Here is a 17,080-nt window from a genome sequence, read left to right as displayed (position 1 = left end):
ATTGACTCGAATAGCCACGTCAGAAGGTTATGCGAAATCGCAAACACCTTGGGATTTGTGATCTGTTCAAATTGTACAATCCACTCGTCCGGTTTTGAAGCGTTGCATCGTCCTGCTGATTTGTTTTCCCGTTTCGGCCCTCTTTTCGTTTTTCCGTGTCGTCCTCCGTCTCGTTTACAACCGTCGAGTGAGAAAAAAAATTCGGTGTCATGTTAGACCTCTTCACGATATTCAGCAAAGGCGGAATCGTCCTCTGGTGCTTCCAGGGGACATCGCAGATCTTCACCCCGTCCGTCAACGCCCTCATCAAATCCGTCATCCTCCAGGTGAATAGAAAATGATTTTAGCCACCTCCACCTCCACCCCAACGTATTATGGTGACGGCGCGTCGGACGTCAAAGGCCGACCGTTCCAGACAGACGCGATATTTCAGAATATTGGAACAAACACAACATCCGCGAACCACGAAAATCGTGAACAATTTGACAAAACATACACAATTTTTTTTTTTAAACTAGAAGTAAATTTATTCAAGATTCAAAACGTCCCTGGTTTCATCATAACGGAATACGTGTTAACATATGGAACCGTGAAACTGGACGGTATCTGTTTGTATGTATGAATTTTATTCCATATAAGTTTTGATTTACAGTATTTTGTTTACATAATTGTACTCAGTTGGCTCCAGGGCATTATTGCACCTTTTTTACTAGTCTATATTAAATATAAATTATTTGGAGAGTGTGAGATGAACGTCCCAGAACAACTGTCGGAAGAGTCTTCTATCACTACCAAAATACTGGAGGTTACTCAAGAAGGCGTGGATCAGGTCGCCATCGTGCCACATCTCGCAGAGATGACCATTTCATAGTTTCAAATGTACTCTGTAATCGACATTCTACCGTTGAGATCAAGCGAAAACTTCAACAAGTTAGAAAGGTTGATTCGATTGATTTAGAAAGGTTGGTTTACGCATTGTAAGAAGCTGGATTACATGCGAGAAGACTTGCCACTCATAAAATACACTGAAAGGCAAGAAAGTGGCCACCATCATTTTTTAAAGTAAACATTGCAATCATTATAATTTTGTTTGTTGTTTACTGGATATTTTTAAAGAAAATATAATACATTGGTAAAATAAACAGTAGAATAATTTTACCAAAAATGTTGCTATGGAAACAATCCATTATGTTTAATGGTCTGATTGACCAAAGTACTTCTTCCAATTAATTATTTATCAAAGTCACGATAGCTCAAGTGGCTAGAGTAGCGGTGTATTGAGCCGAAGGTCGTGGGTGCATCCTGCACATGACGCTAGCTTTTCATTTCAACCAAGACCTTACATAAAAATAATAATTTATGGAAACAATGAAAAAAATATTCAATTCAGTAAAATTGCATTGATCACTGCATCGATTTTATTAGGTTTTGAATGTAGTGCTGCATGTTTCCATACTCCTTCTACATCCTCATTCTTAATTCCTGCAAATTCTTTGTCATTGGGTGACTTTTATTCTCTTTGACAACTCATCCCAAAGCTGTTCGATAGGGTTTAAGTCGGGACTACATATCACTCCAAAGATTGAATTTAAGCCCGTTCCAAATGGTCACCAAAGATCCTAGCTTATTAGGAACAACTTCTTGAGATAACATATATTCAATTTTTGTATAGCTGTTAAGGAACCCTGGATCAAGGTAAAGTTTATGTGACCTTCCATAAAATGCCTGTCCAAACCATAACACCACTACCTCCTTAGCTTCTCTGGAGAGAAAATTTAATAATTAAATTTAAATATCACTCTCCTGATCTTCTCCAAACCCTCTCTCATAAGACTTCAAACCAATCCTTGACTCATCTGAAAACAAGATTTTAACCCAATCCTGGTCATACCAATTGATATGATTTCTGTGGTACTTCTCTGATGTTCTGGACCAGTGGCAAGCCTTCTTGCTCGTAATCCAGCTTCTGAAAGTCTTCAACTTGTTAAGCCATTGCTTGGTTTCATTGGTGGTATGTTGATTACAAAGTACATTCGAAACAATAAAATGATCATCTCTCTCAGATGAGATACGATGGCAACCTGATCCATGCCTTCTTGAGAGTCCTCCAGAATCTTGGTAGCGACGGAAGACCCTTCAGACAGTTGTTCTGGGAATTCATACACTTGCCTTCTTTCATCTTCCAACATTGCTATGATTTTGTCGAATCTGTCTCAACCATCACTCAAACAAATTTGAAACTGAAAAATGGTACAGCTTAAAAAATCTAACCACTGGAACATTAGAAAGAAGGAACCTACATCACACCAGACCGCATCTCACGATTTCTAAATAATTATCGATTAACGGTCACTAACCACCACACGTTAGAAAGAAGCTTTACAGAAAAACCAACAAAGAAGAGATTGACTATTCAAAAATTTATTTAGAAAATCCAATTGTAAACACGAGTGGGAGATTTTAGCTGTCTGTGTTTTATTTATCTGAAATCCTTTAAAACGGACCAAATATTGTTGTAAGATAATTAATGGAGGACATACAAGAGTTTACTTTATAATACTTTTCTTACAGCTTGTGAAAATTCCAAAGTTCACCTGGCAGGTATACAATACGTATAAAGATACAACGTTCCCCCCACACACATACACTCAAATAAAATAAATAAGAATGAACTTTTTTGAATTACAAATCTTGAAATTGACAAAGTGATGCACATAATTATTTTAACATATCAGTACAAAATAAAATATTAATTTATAATCAAGTATTGAAACTTGTATGGATGTACAGTATACGGCTCGGGCTGTGCCAAAAGAATGTAATCAAAGTGCAACAATTCCAGAACAAAGTGCTACAAAATGTGGTAGATAGTGCAATAGCGACATATATAGAGACCCAAACATCCTTCATATCGGCCCGGAGATGATAATTATGATTTATTGAACTTAAGAAAAATGACAATTGTGCTTTCAAAGCATTTATTGGATCCATCTGCTAGAGGTCGTTGATTAAACAATCAGAAAAAACAAAACTGAATGAAGAAAGATAATATCTAAGATCTCACACAGTATGCTTATAAGCACTATTTGAAAGCCATCTGAACACCATGACCACATAAGACGTCTGAAGGAGAATTTGATTTAGTTTTGTAGAAACTTCATGTAGAAGCTAATTTTATAAACTGTGTCAATAATGAGTGTACTAAAGTTATTTACTATTTATTTACTTCTAAGTTAGTCATTGTATTAAAATTAATAGCTGTTCTCATGTGACCAGTTTTATTAAATAAATTTATTTTTTTTAAATCTTCCAATTAGACAATGGGTTCAGTTTTAAAATTTAACATAAAATCTTTGGAAAATCTGCGTCTTGTAGTAATGTCTTAAAATACAATTTAATTAAAAAATATAATCAGAATTTGTACATGTTTTGATGAATTATTGATTTATTTTGTATTACTTATTTAAATGTTATTAATATTTCCTTCTCATGACACTGTTTAATATATAAAATTAATTTCTGTTTGGCGGTTTTTTTGTACACATTTTTTTCCACAATACAAATTGTGTATGCTAAATAACGTTTCTGTATGTATTTAAATTGAATTTTAGTAGGAAGTTGTGGAGGAGTGCTACATCGCTTTCCACACTCTATTGTTATTTGTAATGTACAAAAATCTTGAAAATAAACATTCAATCATTCTTTCATATAAAATTAATAACAAACAAGATTTAATATACACCATTTCTTGAAATAAGAGAGAAATAAACAAAATAAAGGATAATTAAATGTAATACTTATTTAAATATGTTTGGCTTTTAATAATTATTGTTTTTCACGTACACCCCACATTATTCGATATTATTTAATATGACAATAATTTTGTATGTAATTTTCTGTTTTAGGAGAAGACGGGTAATAACTCTTTTGAGCACAACTCGCTTACACTCAAGTATCGGTTAGATAACGAGTTTGAGCTTGTTTTTGTGGTTGCATACCAGAAAATCTTACAGCTATCATATGTCGACAAGTTCCTCGACGATGTCCACTTGGAATTTCGAGACAAATATAAAGACGAACTTCAAGGCGGGAGCACATATGGAGACTTTGATTTTAATGATGGTTTTTTATCTGTACTTAACCGGGCGGAGGAGTGGTCTAAGAATCTCTCCTCAGTCCCAAAACCGATGCGTAGTTTTGAAGAATCGGGTAAATCTAAGAAAACAGTCGCTTCGATGATCGAACGTAAAGATGATCCAAAAAAGAAAAAAGAAGAAATTAAAAAAAAGGAAGTTTTTCCAGAACAGCCGAAAACAGAAAATGGCAATTTGAGCGAGGAGGAACTCATATTGGCCAACAGGGCTAAGATGGCCTTAAAAATGGGTTCTCCAAACCAAAAAAAGAATAAAATGTATGCATTTGTGTTAAATGAGTTTTGTGATTATGATGATGAATTATTATTTTTAATTTTTTTCTTTAGGAAAAGCCCAAAACCAGCAAAAGAGGGAAAGAAACCACGCATCTGGGATCTTGGTGGTAGCACAAAAGATCTACCAGATCTTGAGAGGACAAAAGATAAACCTCCTGAATCTAATGAAGTCAAGGCTGATGTTTCTGTAAGTATTTTAATGATTTTCTCCTTCCAACATTTAAATTTTTTAATGTTTTTCTGCCCCGAATTGAGTACAATTTAAACATAAATAAAAGAAAACATGAATATTGCTTTAAATATAATTTATTGTATAATAAATTACTGTAACATTAATTTGTCAATTTCTTTGATATATTAGATGGTTGGCAGGATGGTGGGAGGCATTAAGGATCTTGAGGTCGAATCTGATTCTGGGGATGAGACAGAGGAAGAGGAAGAAAATGAAACAAAACTTGCGAAGAAGACTGAAACCAAGTCCAGAGGCGTTTTTTCACTTTTTAGGTTTGTTGGTACTTTTAATTATATATATTTTTTGTAACTTGTGTTTTTTTAAAGGGGGCTTGTGGGAAGTAAGAGCCTGACGAAGAATGACATGTTACCTGTGCTTGAGAAACTTAAAGACCACTTAATTGGAAAAAATGTCGCTTCTGAGATAGCAAACAAGCTCTGTGATTCTGTCAGTGCTAAATTAGAGGGCAAGGTGCTTGGAACATTTGAGAGTGTCACAAACATTGTGAAATCTACAATGACCGAGTCACTCGTTCAGATACTGTCGCCATCACGGAGGGTGGATATACTTCGTGATGCCAAAGAGGCGAAGAGTGAAGGGCGACCTTTCACAATGGCCTTTTGTGGTGTAAATGGTGTAGGCAAATCGACCAACCTGGCTAAAATATGTTTCTGGCTGATAGAAAACGATTTGAGCACTATGATAGCGGCATGTGACACTTTCCGTGCAGGTGCAGTTGAACAGCTTCGTACACATATGCGCCACTTGAATGCCCTCCATCCTCCAGAGAGGCATGGCGGAAGACAAATGGTCCGCCTATATGAAAAAGGTTATGGAAAAGATGCTGCTGGCATTGCTATGGAAGCCATTACACATGCAAAAGAATCAAAAGTTGATATTGTGCTCATTGACACAGCAGGGCGTATGCAAGACAACGAACCATTGATGAAAGCCTTAGCAAAGGTATGCATTTAATTACAAACAACCAATCAAAGGTTATTTTGCTTAAAAAATTTATTTGTTATAGCTTGTTCGTGTTAACGAACCTGACCTCGTACTTTTTGTCGGAGAAGCTCTGGTCGGAAATGAAGCTGTGGACCAGTTAAGCAAGTTTAATCAGTCTCTGGCTGATTACTCATCATCGACTCAGCCTCACCTCATTGACGGAATCGTTCTTACAAAATTTGACACAATCGATGATAAAGTCGGAGCTGCCATCTCAATGACATATATGACAGGCCAACCAATAGTGTTTGTCGGCACAGGGCAGACATATACCGACCTCAAATCGCTCAATGCAAAAGCAGTTGTGCACGCTCTTATGAAATAGAGCGGTCGATGCAAATTGTGAGTTGTTATTATTTTTAAATTATTATTTTAACATTCTGTTTTGGCTTGTGTAAGTATTAATGGAAAATAAATATTGTTAATAAATTAGTGTTATTCTTGGATATATTTTTTATATATACCTTCTCTTTATTCATCAGTTAATTTAAAAATTGTTCAAATATTTAGTCAAATATATTCTTTATTACATTTGTATATAACATATGCTCTCCCTCTCTCTCTCTCACATGCACATGTGCTCAATAAGTGAATCGGATACGTAGTTTATATAAAGTTACTTTCAATATGCATTAACACTTCTGTTACTGGTGTCATTGCAGAACGACTCAAGTCAACTTGCATTACTCTTCAAAAACTCATATTTCGGGAGTGGTATTACAATTCACTTTTGTAACAAATGTGTTAAAAGGGTATTGAAAAGTATTAAATATTTTAACAGTGGTAATATTATCAAATGAAGGGGTGGCCTATAATTTTATGCCTGAGTTTGTAAATATTTTTGAATTAGATTTGTATGACAAGCCAAGAGAATCAAGTGTAGTTATGTATCTCAGCCCCATAACCAGTACATGCAGATTTTTTTAATCTAACTACTTTCACTGGAAATGGAGTACTTGTTATCACCCTATACACAAATTGCGCAGGACTAATTGATGGCCGATGTGGGCCAATTAATTAATTACACAATAAATTTGTCTCCCTCATCCTAATCAAACACTCAATCCAATAATTTAATACAAAGTTACTATTACATCAAAAATATTTACTGTAAATGGTTCATACCACAAACTGGTAACAGGGCTCATACGGACGGCATTCCTCTCACAATCCATATGCATTTGTATACAGTACATAATAACAGTACGAGTGACACATCTAACAACTTTTTTCTACATCAGGGTTTGTATAAAAATTGACAACCGTAATAAAGACTGACATTTAATGTGGTAACAATTTAATTTATCTAATAAAATTAATTATTTTAAGCATTATTTATTTTATAGTGAATCGATTATATGTATTTGAAAAACTCAATATATGCAAATTTACAATTAAATTTTATAATTAAAATCTGAAAATCCAACTAAATTATAAAAAAATTACCTTGTGAAATTCTTTACTAAAATTTTTTATTCGATTTCAAAATGTTTTGTAGGATGAAATAAAATTGAAAACAATGATTCAAAGATCCGCTTTGCACACAGCATTACAGTTTTACCCTTGCCTGAGGATGGTAAAAAAAATTTGGCCATTGGACTTTAGATCCGGGTAGTCTTATAGGCACTTTGAACATTCGGTACAATGAACTTTGTTCATGAAAAGTGAGTGTTGGAACCGAGCGGATCAGCAGGTGTCTAATGTAAAATTTTAGGCAAAAAATTTCTTGTAAAATTTTAAGCAACAATAGTATAAGAACTTGGACGAAGCGCATTATAGAAAAGATCGACCCTCAATTCATTTACTAAATATTGTAAAACCATAAAAATTATGTAGTTTCATGCTGTTTTCATGCTTACAAAAGTATTTTAAAAAAATGATTATTTGGAGATCATGAGATGCGGTCTGGTGTGACATAGGTTCAGAAAAACATTTTATCATGCCAATATTTTGATCTTTATTGAGATAATCTTCAGGGCCTGGGATTTATAAACATTTTTGTTGTTTTTTTATGAACCAAAGTCACACCAGACTGCATCTCATGATCTCCATATAATCATTAATTAACGGTCACTAAAACTACACATTTTTAAAAAGAAAAATGCAATTTTATACATAAAACCACAAAAACAAACAATTTCATGCAAAAACGTGGTCAAATAAGAATAGTGTAAAAAAAAAAGGACGTCCTTTCTATGATTAAAATTTCTGTCCTGGTTTCATTGGGAATACAGAATCCACTGATGACTTTTGGGTAAAGTATATTCAATTCCATAAACAGAATCACTTACTTTCCATTACAAATTTTAACATAAGGTAATAAATAAATAAGAAAAATTAACCATATCCACATATATTTGTTGTTTGTTTTATATCTGTCTCTACATCTACATAATTAATTTAGTGCCTCTTTGCTGGCGACTCTAAATATAAATAAAATCAATTTTGTTCTTATCCCCAACATAATAAAATAATATGGAAAAATTGTTAAAATATTGTTAGAAGTATTTTTTTGCCTTTTACATGATTATTTTCTCATTTGCTTTAAACCAGGATGGCGCTGTTTCAAAAGTGAAGATATCTGGGATGATATCCTTTAGAAGATCCCTTAAACATTAACAAAAAGGAAATACATAATTAAAATATTGGTTTACATTTCAAAAAGTTATACATAATGCATGATAATCCGAACTAATAATTCCAAATGTTGGTTCAGATAAGAGAAAATTCAAATTAGCAGGAAAACATGTATAATATTTATATATGCAGTACCCAACAATCATCACAATGATGATCAGACCTTTTTAAAAAGATAGTTCCTACTCACAGTAAGTTTTTTTTGTAACGATCCGGATTCCGAGCCCTTAGCTCATCATCAGGTTGAAGGAGTTCTACAACCACGTCTCTCGAACTCCTGATGAGCTAAGGGCTCAAAATCCGAACCGTTGCAAAACAACTTACTGTGAGTAGGAACTATCTTTTTAAAAAGGATTGAACACTGCACTCACTCCACCATTCATCATTTCTAATGATGATCAGATTTTAAAGATACATGCATTCAGATGTCAAATTAAAATAATGACGTGCATATTATAAGTTGAAATTTAATAGTAAATTATTATTTATTTGGATATCGTGAGATTCTGTCTGGTGTGACATAGGTTTAGAAAAGCATTTTCTTTATTGTGCCAATGTTTCGATCTTTATTGAGATCATCTTCAGGACTCAAAGTGTCTTTGTGCCCCCTCTCAATACTGCACACAGTAATGACACATCTACACAGAAAACAAACACTTTGAGCCCTGAAGATGATCTCAATAAAGATCAAAACGTTGGCACAATAAACAAAATGTTTTTCTAAACCTATGTCACACCAGACCGCATAGTACAATCTCCAACTAATCATTTATTAACGCTCACTAAACACTACACACTTTACTAGTAAAAAAAATTAATTTAAAGGGATATGTTCAGGAATTCCAATTCCAAAAGAGGACAATCAAAAGATATTACAGTTTTTCTTGTAGTTGGGCAGTAGAAGTACAAATAGACTCAATTCAAATTAACGCAGGTTCGGATTACCGTACATATTTAAAACCGCATACCATGTCTCTTTATCAGCAAAATGGTGTACTTTAGGCTGCTCAAATCCATTGAAATTTGTTGAAGTCGTGATCGTGTAAGCACCCATGTTGTCAAATATTATCCAATCTCCAAGTGACATCTCTGGGAGTGGAAAATTCTGGGTGATCAAATCAAGCGAGTCGCATGTTGGTCCCCAGATTGTGCTTTTGTGCATTGGTCCTGAGTGTTTCTAAAGACAATCCGTTTAAAATAAAAAACAGCAAGAGTAAATTATAATAAGAATTAATTTAATTATTATGAAAAGTATGGTTGAGTTGAAAAATTAGTGTCACGAGCGGGACTCAAACCTCTGGAACAAGAACCCCATAGCAGAGGTTGTTTGTTCAAGTAATTACTTTGGTTAATAGAACCAACAAAAACATAATAGATTAACATAATAATTAATATTGTTAACAAATTTACCTTCAACGGTATAGGCAAGACTTCTGCTTTGTCAAAAAGGAGACAGTTAAAAGAGCCATAGAGGCCATCATTAATGTAGTACATATGTGATGACTTGTCAATTCTCTTTGAATGTATTCTGGTAGCAAGAGTGTATGCGTTGGTGACAAAGAAGCGCCCTGGCTCGGCAATAAAAGAACCTTTGAAAAAAGGGAAGTGTTCACAGATTCCCTCGAGAACTGAGGATGACATCTACAATACCCATTACAAGGATTTATTAAGTTTTAGTTCAACATAAATGAACCAAGACATTATTGACTTACATTTTCAAAGGATTCCTTTGTAAATCCACCCCCAATATCAATAAGCTCAATGTCAAAGCCATAGTTCCTGCATTGTTCATAAACGTCCTTGGCATAATCAAGTGCCCTCCTAATTTGAGAAGAAAATTATTTAAAGTATTAAAAATATAACTCATATTAAAAAGTCAATGTTACTTGTATGCTTGATTTTCTCTGCAACCTGATCCGACATGGAAGCTCACCCCTATGATGTCAAGATTGAGGGAGGAAGCGAGCTTGATCAAGGTGTGTGCCATATGCGGCGCTATGCCGAATTTGAGCCCCATGGCTGGACACTGTGAATCGGCTGCATCGGCACAGATCCTAAGGACGAGCTTCGCGTACGGATGGTATTCTCTGATCTTATAAAGCTCACTGCATGAGTCAAATGTCATGAGGTTGACACCGACACTTTTAGCATAGCGCAAATGCGATATCTGTTTCACAGGATTGGCGTATATTATACGCTCTGGTTTGACTCCAAGAGAAAGCACCTTGCCAATCTCACCCTTTGAGGCACAGTCAAAATTGGTTCCGAGTGCACTCAATACTTTCAAGACAATTTCAGAATCATTGCATTTAACTGCATAATATGGCTTAATATTTGGCAGAGTATTAACCCAGGCTTCATACTGTTTCACGATATCTTTGAGATTCATCACAAAAAACGCATCCTCCTGATTCTACATGATGAAAATATAAATAAATATATGAAGGATAAAAATGTAAAAAATAAAATAACTTTGCTTATATTTATTTGATTGACAACTCACCGGCGATGATGTTATATCTTCAATGATTTTCCAAGCATTTCTCCCATCCTGAATCACACTTACAGCATTATTAGCAGGAATCTTCATTTTTTTTATTTAATGAATGGTCAAATTAAAGAACAAAAATGGTTTCTTTTTATATATCAAGAGGCTCCAGCAAACTGAAAACAAAATAAATCGTTTAAAATACGTTGGGCTTTATTTACACATGTCAACCGGGGGAACATACGAGGCGGTCGTGGAAGCTGGGAGAACCCGTTTTGAAGTTCAGTGAGTATCCCAAGGAGGGTCTACGTTAAGGCTAAGCAACCAGAAGCCAAAGCGATACAGCGTACCCTGTAAAAACCATTTAACAATTATTATACTAAATAGGTTTTGTACAACAAAACAAAACAATACTAGTTAACCACTTTATTTAGGCAATAAGACAATGTATTAGAAAAATATACCCCAGAAATGTCTGTAAAAGAAAATTAACCTTTTATTTAATTTCAGAAAGAAATTTAAATGTTACAAAAAACCTTGTTTTAATTTGTGACGAGATATTTTATTACATATTTTAGTGTTATGTAATATAAAGCTGTAAATATTTGGAAATTTTACATATAAAACCGTGATACACAAAACATAAACAAATTGATTAGCTCTGTCATAATTAATTATTGGTAAAACTGCATAAAATGCAATAAAATAAAGTGACATTAAGATGATATATTAGAATATATTTTGTTTGATTTTAACTCTACATCAGGGTTTAAATCAAAAATCAGCAATCATAAAAAAAAAATTCCAAAGAAGACCTTTGAAATCATTATCTTCAGACATATCAAACTTGTTTCCAATTTGATAAGATAGTTTATCCTTATTTTATAGCATGAGTTTTATCTTTTATAAATTAAGGTTCACCTTATAAAGAGGGTCAAATGTGAAAAACCCAAACCCTCAGTTAACAAATATAAACTTCAAAATGAATATTGATTTAAAAAATCAAAACTGCATGACAACTATTACAGACTGTTGAAGGTAATTTTATTTAAAATGTTTCTGATATAATTTATTAACAAGCCTTTCTTAAACAATGGATTCTGTTTTACCCATACAAAACAGTTTTTATAAATGTGATAGATAATTTTTTGAAAATGCATTTTTAAGAAAAGCCTGTTATTCAGTCAACAAGCGAAAAATAGAATTATGTAACCACACAATTAATTTAATTAGCATAAATAATAAAATTAGTAATATAACGTCTATTAAACCCAAGGTGAAACAGGAAGGGAGGAGGTGCAAGAGTGAAAATTAGAATTGTAATCTTATCAGAAAAAGACTTAGAAATTTAATCAGAAAATCATGATAAAGCGTAAAACAAATATGAGATAACTAACTAGGACTTGTTTTCCCAGCATTTTAGGAAAATGCAGGCGAAGGTTGGCAAGTCGAATATTCATTTTCATACACCGGAAAGGAAAATATTAAGTTATATAAACATATAGGGGAAAAAAAGTTTTTTACATTTCATAGGTCTGCAATGATATAATTAAATAGCTTGGTTTTGTTTTAACCCTAAAGTAAGAAAAGAAAGTGAGATAAAATACATTTTTATAATTCTTTTATATCTGGTTAATTTGTAGATATTCTGGATCTTTACTTACTCCACTATATTAAAACACGGATATAGAAGAATAAAAGGATCTGCGAAGGACAGGGGACATATCAAAAGCGCTGGAATCGCAGAGATAAAAGTGAACCTCAAGATTTTCAAATCTCCTTTTATTACTTTATGATTTTATTAGTTTGTCAAAGAATTACAGCATATAAAAAAAGAAAAATAAGATTTTTTTCTTTGAAGTTCGTTTTTAATTCTGAAACTAATTATAACCTTTATGACATCATTATGACGATACCTTTTGAAAACACTGGAAAACTGAATTTGAAAAATGAAATTTTATAGTAAACACGTATGCAAGATGAAAACTGACAAAAGATGATTGTCAAAGATCACCCTGCTTCGCCTGTTGGTCTCAGCCACATTTCATCATTTCTTTGTGTCATTTCATTAATCGTTCAACTAGTGCAAACTAGCACTAAACAATAATAATAATGTGAAAAATTTAGAGGCAGACAATAAATTAACATAAACGCAATACCTGACACAAACATAGAAGTCTGGGCACATTCACTTCCCTGGAGTACTCGTTAATACATTCTAGCTAATAACTTACTTTTACTCTCCAGACGTCACCACAAAGTACTTAATATTTCTAGGACTGGAGTTAAACAACTACTTTTCTCACGCTAATAAATTGCATTTATTCCAAAAAATTAACATAAACACAGCTCCCGATACAAACATGGACGACTGGTAACATTCACTTCCCCAGATTATTTATATACCTCATCGGCTGGGTTAAACCACTACATTCTCGCTAATAACTTACTTTTACTCTTCAGACATTACACACTCACCCCAGAATACTCAATATTCCTCAGGGCGGGGTTAAATAACCGCTTCCGTTCATGCTAATAAATTACATTCATTCCTATATACATATTAACAAACACAACATTCGACTACTGCAAAGTGCCAACAGGTGTTGCGTTTCAGGCATGTGCTACCAGGCTGACACGAAAGTAATTTTACTAGCTTATTGATAAACAACACAGAATTGATTCAAGTCGGGCAAAGATGATAATAGTTGTGCCTGGTTCAAACTACCACTAAAATTAATTAACATTAAAACTTAGATATGGTTGTACGAAATAAACAACAATGTTTTTTCTTTTGACCTTAAATAACCAATTGTTTTTATTCAGGCTTCAAACTCTTTAGGCACGTTTAAACAAAAGATAAAACCACCTGTACTCAACAATTATCTCATTTTATAACGGAAATAATTAAAAACGTCACTCTACCAGTGTTCAAGTAACAATTTTATAAAATTGGAAAAAGGTGCAAAGATTATTTATTATTTAGTAGGGGATTTAAATTACACCTCAATTTGACAGAAAAATTTAAAAAACTGTTTGAAATGTCGTACTTTTAATTAATAAACAATTAGAAATGATTTTTTTTCTTCAATATTTTAATTGTAGTAAAAAAATATTCAAAACAGGTAATGAGAAAATTTATTTAACCTGTTTGATGGCTGTTATAAAATTTCAAAAATTAGGTCGAAAAACGTGTTTAATTTTTTCGTTTTAATTTCTAATAAATTTTACTTCCCTTTTTGGGAAAATGGGGGGGGGGTGATAATGCCATGGAGCCAGGATAGGGCACACTCCGTAGAATTTATTATTTTCAAATGAAATGTATTTTAAAAAAATGAATAAATAAATAAATAAAAATAAAACAGAACGTCTGTAGAAAATAAAATAAAAATTGAAAATAAATAGAGCATGGGTTCCGATTTGCAATGGAGGAAGTGATTGGGTAAAAGAAGGTAGGCGTTTTATCAGAACAAGATTAAAAAACAATTTAAGCCAAGGAAAGATACTTTTTTTAAGAGTTAGGTTTAAAAAATAAATAAAAATAAAATGAGTTAACTTGTACAAGTAAGTCAACGTGCAAATCCTTGGCTCACCTTCACTTGGAATCCGCCGCCTTGAATTTCTAGGACTGGAGGTGGAATTGTGACTGATTTGAATCCAACTCGAGTTTCCAGATAGATCAAACCGTTTGCCGGGGGGGCGAGTCGAGACTTGAGAACGTCCTTTGAATTAATCTTCTGTTCCTCTTTTCCTTCCCAACTTTCGATGTGATGGCAAGGATCAAGAGATGACAGACGAACAATGGGCCGGGATAGTAGATGGAGATCAGGACAGACGTAAAGAAGTGAACGATACCTCCCCGTATTGATTTGTTCTTGACGTCCAGGTTGGGAAACGTGACGTCGACAAATTTCCCTACGACAAACAACCTCAAGACCAACAACCATCCCGGAAAGCTTAAAATTTCTTTAAAATCAATTTTTCTTTATTATATAGACAATAATATAAAAATAAACACGCATTTTCACTTATAATCATACCTTTACCCTTTACGTCCACATGGGATTCGTTTTTGGTCTCTTTCTCATAAAATTAAAAGACGAGAAGCTAGGGAAGTAGCACAACAGTATTTGTGAGAGAAAGCGCTCATTTCTCTATTTTATACCAACGGATAAACCCACACTTTTCATTACTGGTGTTTCCTCCTTTTTTACTTCTCTTTTAGCAGAAGAGCAAGCACAAGAAGTGCTCCTGTTTCCTCGGGTTCTAATATCATACTGCCCTCCCAATAGTCCCAATCCCAATGAGAAGAGAGGTTGATTTCGCAATTCGGACTCGGTTCTTCCGCCTGTACTTCGTAACAAATTGTCCATACAATCCCCCTATCCATGTCATTATAGGAATGCACTGTCAAAATTTCAGCCCTTCAGATCCAGCAGTCTGTCAGTCAGTCACGGAACTGATCTAATTTATATAGATAGGAATGGAATTTTTATTAAGATATCGCACACCTACAATAAAAGTGACACCACTCAACAAAAGAAAATTTTGCAGGATAGGCAAATGGAAGTTTCCTTTTTTTTCCTTATGCATTAAGTATACGCCATTACGGCTGTTGGCAACAAAAACAGTCATGATCCATCAATATTGTCTTTCGTTTCTCCAAAATACCGTGCCAAGACACACTCGTTATAAGACAAACAGATAGCACACAAATTACAGATTGATACCAAAAACCAATGAACACTTATCACTACTGATTATTTGAAGGTCGTGAGATGCAGTCTAGCGTGACGTAGTTTTTAGAAAAACATTTTCTTTATCGTGCCAACGTTTCGATCTTTATTGAGATCATCTTCAGGGCTCAATAAAGATAGAAACGTTGTCACGATAAAGAAAATGTTTTTGTAAAACCTACATCACACCAGACCGCATCTCACGACCTACAAATAATCAAGTAACGGTCACTATACACCACACACTTATCACTACCTCAATTACACATCACACCACCCTTTACACACAATATTAAACACGGCTAAAGGATTATTACACAGAAATCTCTAAATCCTTTCACCTAAAAAATATTCAAACATACAAACGAATCTTACATAACAACAATTACCCTGAAAACATAATCAACAGAATCATAAACAATTATAACCCAGCACTATGCAAAACAACATCCTCTACAGTACACAAAACACATCATCAACTCAATCACACAAAGACAAACCTATACACATGTCCATTCCATTCACACGTTGTCACACAAGTTAATTTCTCTCCTCAGAACACATTAAAATAGCTTTTAAAAACCACAAAACAGTACACACAGTTTTTTCCAAAGTCAAAGACACGACCCCAACAGCCTACAAATCCAATGTAATTTACAAAATTATCCAGCTACATACATTGGAATTACATCGCAATAGCTGGAAAAACGGAAAAAAAAACATAAATTATTTAAAACACCAAATACCAATTTGAAAAACAACACAACTTTGATTTTGACAAAACACAAATACTAAATACTGAAAAAATATAAAAAGAACAGAACACAAATTCATATTTCAGAACAGTTTCACACAACACCAATGTGATACCACGAGAATAGAGCCACACTTTATGTGAGTATGAAATAGTTGGTTCAAAGTTTGTATTTACATCTATGTTGGATTTATCCAATTTACATACGTTTTGCAGTTCACACAGGCCCTGAAGATTAGACGATTAAAGGTCGAAACGTAGACAGAAAAATGCAAAAGGTGTTTTTCTAAACTACCTCCTTCTTGACCGCTCCTCACGAAGTCAACGAATTATTAAACAACCGGTCCTAAAAAAACACCTATTACGAAAAAAATATTTTTACCATTGATTTTACAATTGTTTTTCATAATGTGAAAATGTTACTCCGGTTCAGCATAAAATCCTTCATTTAAAAAAAACAAAAAACTGTGAAAAGTGACAGTACGTTCCCGTCCCGCCAATTCAAAAGGGACACATGGTGCTACCTAGTAGCTAAGAGTCCATCTACAGTTGTGTCATTTTTCCTGTAGCATCATACACACCCGAATCCTTCAAAAAACTAAATAATCCGGTTTTTATAATTTTTCAACTTGTATCACTTTTCTTGTGCGATATTGTATTTTCTTTTTGATGATAATTTCAAAACTGAAAAGAAATTGAAGTTTAACCATGTTGCTACCGTTATTTTTTTCGTGCCTTTCATTATTAAAATAATGTGATTATTTATTTAACCAAATATTTTTATCTGAACTTTTTTTAA

General features: G+C 33.6%; 2 protein-coding genes across 2 annotated transcripts; one reads left to right on the top strand and one right to left on the bottom strand.

The window, feature by feature from the left end:
* On the top strand, nt 1–6,112 carry LOC106672912 (signal recognition particle receptor subunit alpha homolog). Its single transcript, XM_014404716.1, has 6 exons — nt 1–326; nt 3,906–4,411; nt 4,481–4,616; nt 4,791–4,933; nt 4,988–5,624; nt 5,689–6,112. Exons 1-6 carry the CDS (start codon nt 210–212, stop codon nt 5,989–5,991), a joined length of 1,842 nt encoding a protein of 613 aa, XP_014260202.1. The 5' UTR covers nt 1–209; the 3' UTR covers nt 5,992–6,112.
* A 1,891-nt stretch (nt 6,113–8,003) lies between these two features.
* On the bottom strand, nt 8,004–14,656 carry LOC106672909 (ornithine decarboxylase 1-like). Its single transcript, XM_014404714.2, has 8 exons — nt 14,385–14,656; nt 11,036–11,142; nt 10,807–10,967; nt 10,190–10,716; nt 10,016–10,124; nt 9,714–9,944; nt 9,272–9,480; nt 8,004–8,273 (listed from the first exon to the last, which is right to left on the bottom strand). Exons 3-8 carry the CDS (start codon nt 10,891–10,893, stop codon nt 8,186–8,188), a joined length of 1,251 nt encoding a protein of 416 aa, XP_014260200.1. The 5' UTR covers nt 10,894–10,967; nt 11,036–11,142; nt 14,385–14,656; the 3' UTR covers nt 8,004–8,185.
* Between the last annotated feature and the right edge of the window lie 2,424 nt (nt 14,657–17,080).

The sequence above is a fragment of the Cimex lectularius genome, unplaced genomic scaffold (assembly GCF_000648675.2).
Source record: "Cimex lectularius strain Harlan isolate CLEC.00 unplaced genomic scaffold, Clec_2.1 scaffold46, whole genome shotgun sequence".
Lineage (NCBI taxonomy): Eukaryota > Metazoa > Arthropoda > Insecta > Hemiptera > Cimicidae > Cimex > Cimex lectularius.
The sequence above is the reverse complement of the archived record's forward strand: the minus strand, read 5'-3'. Positions and strand labels throughout refer to the sequence as shown.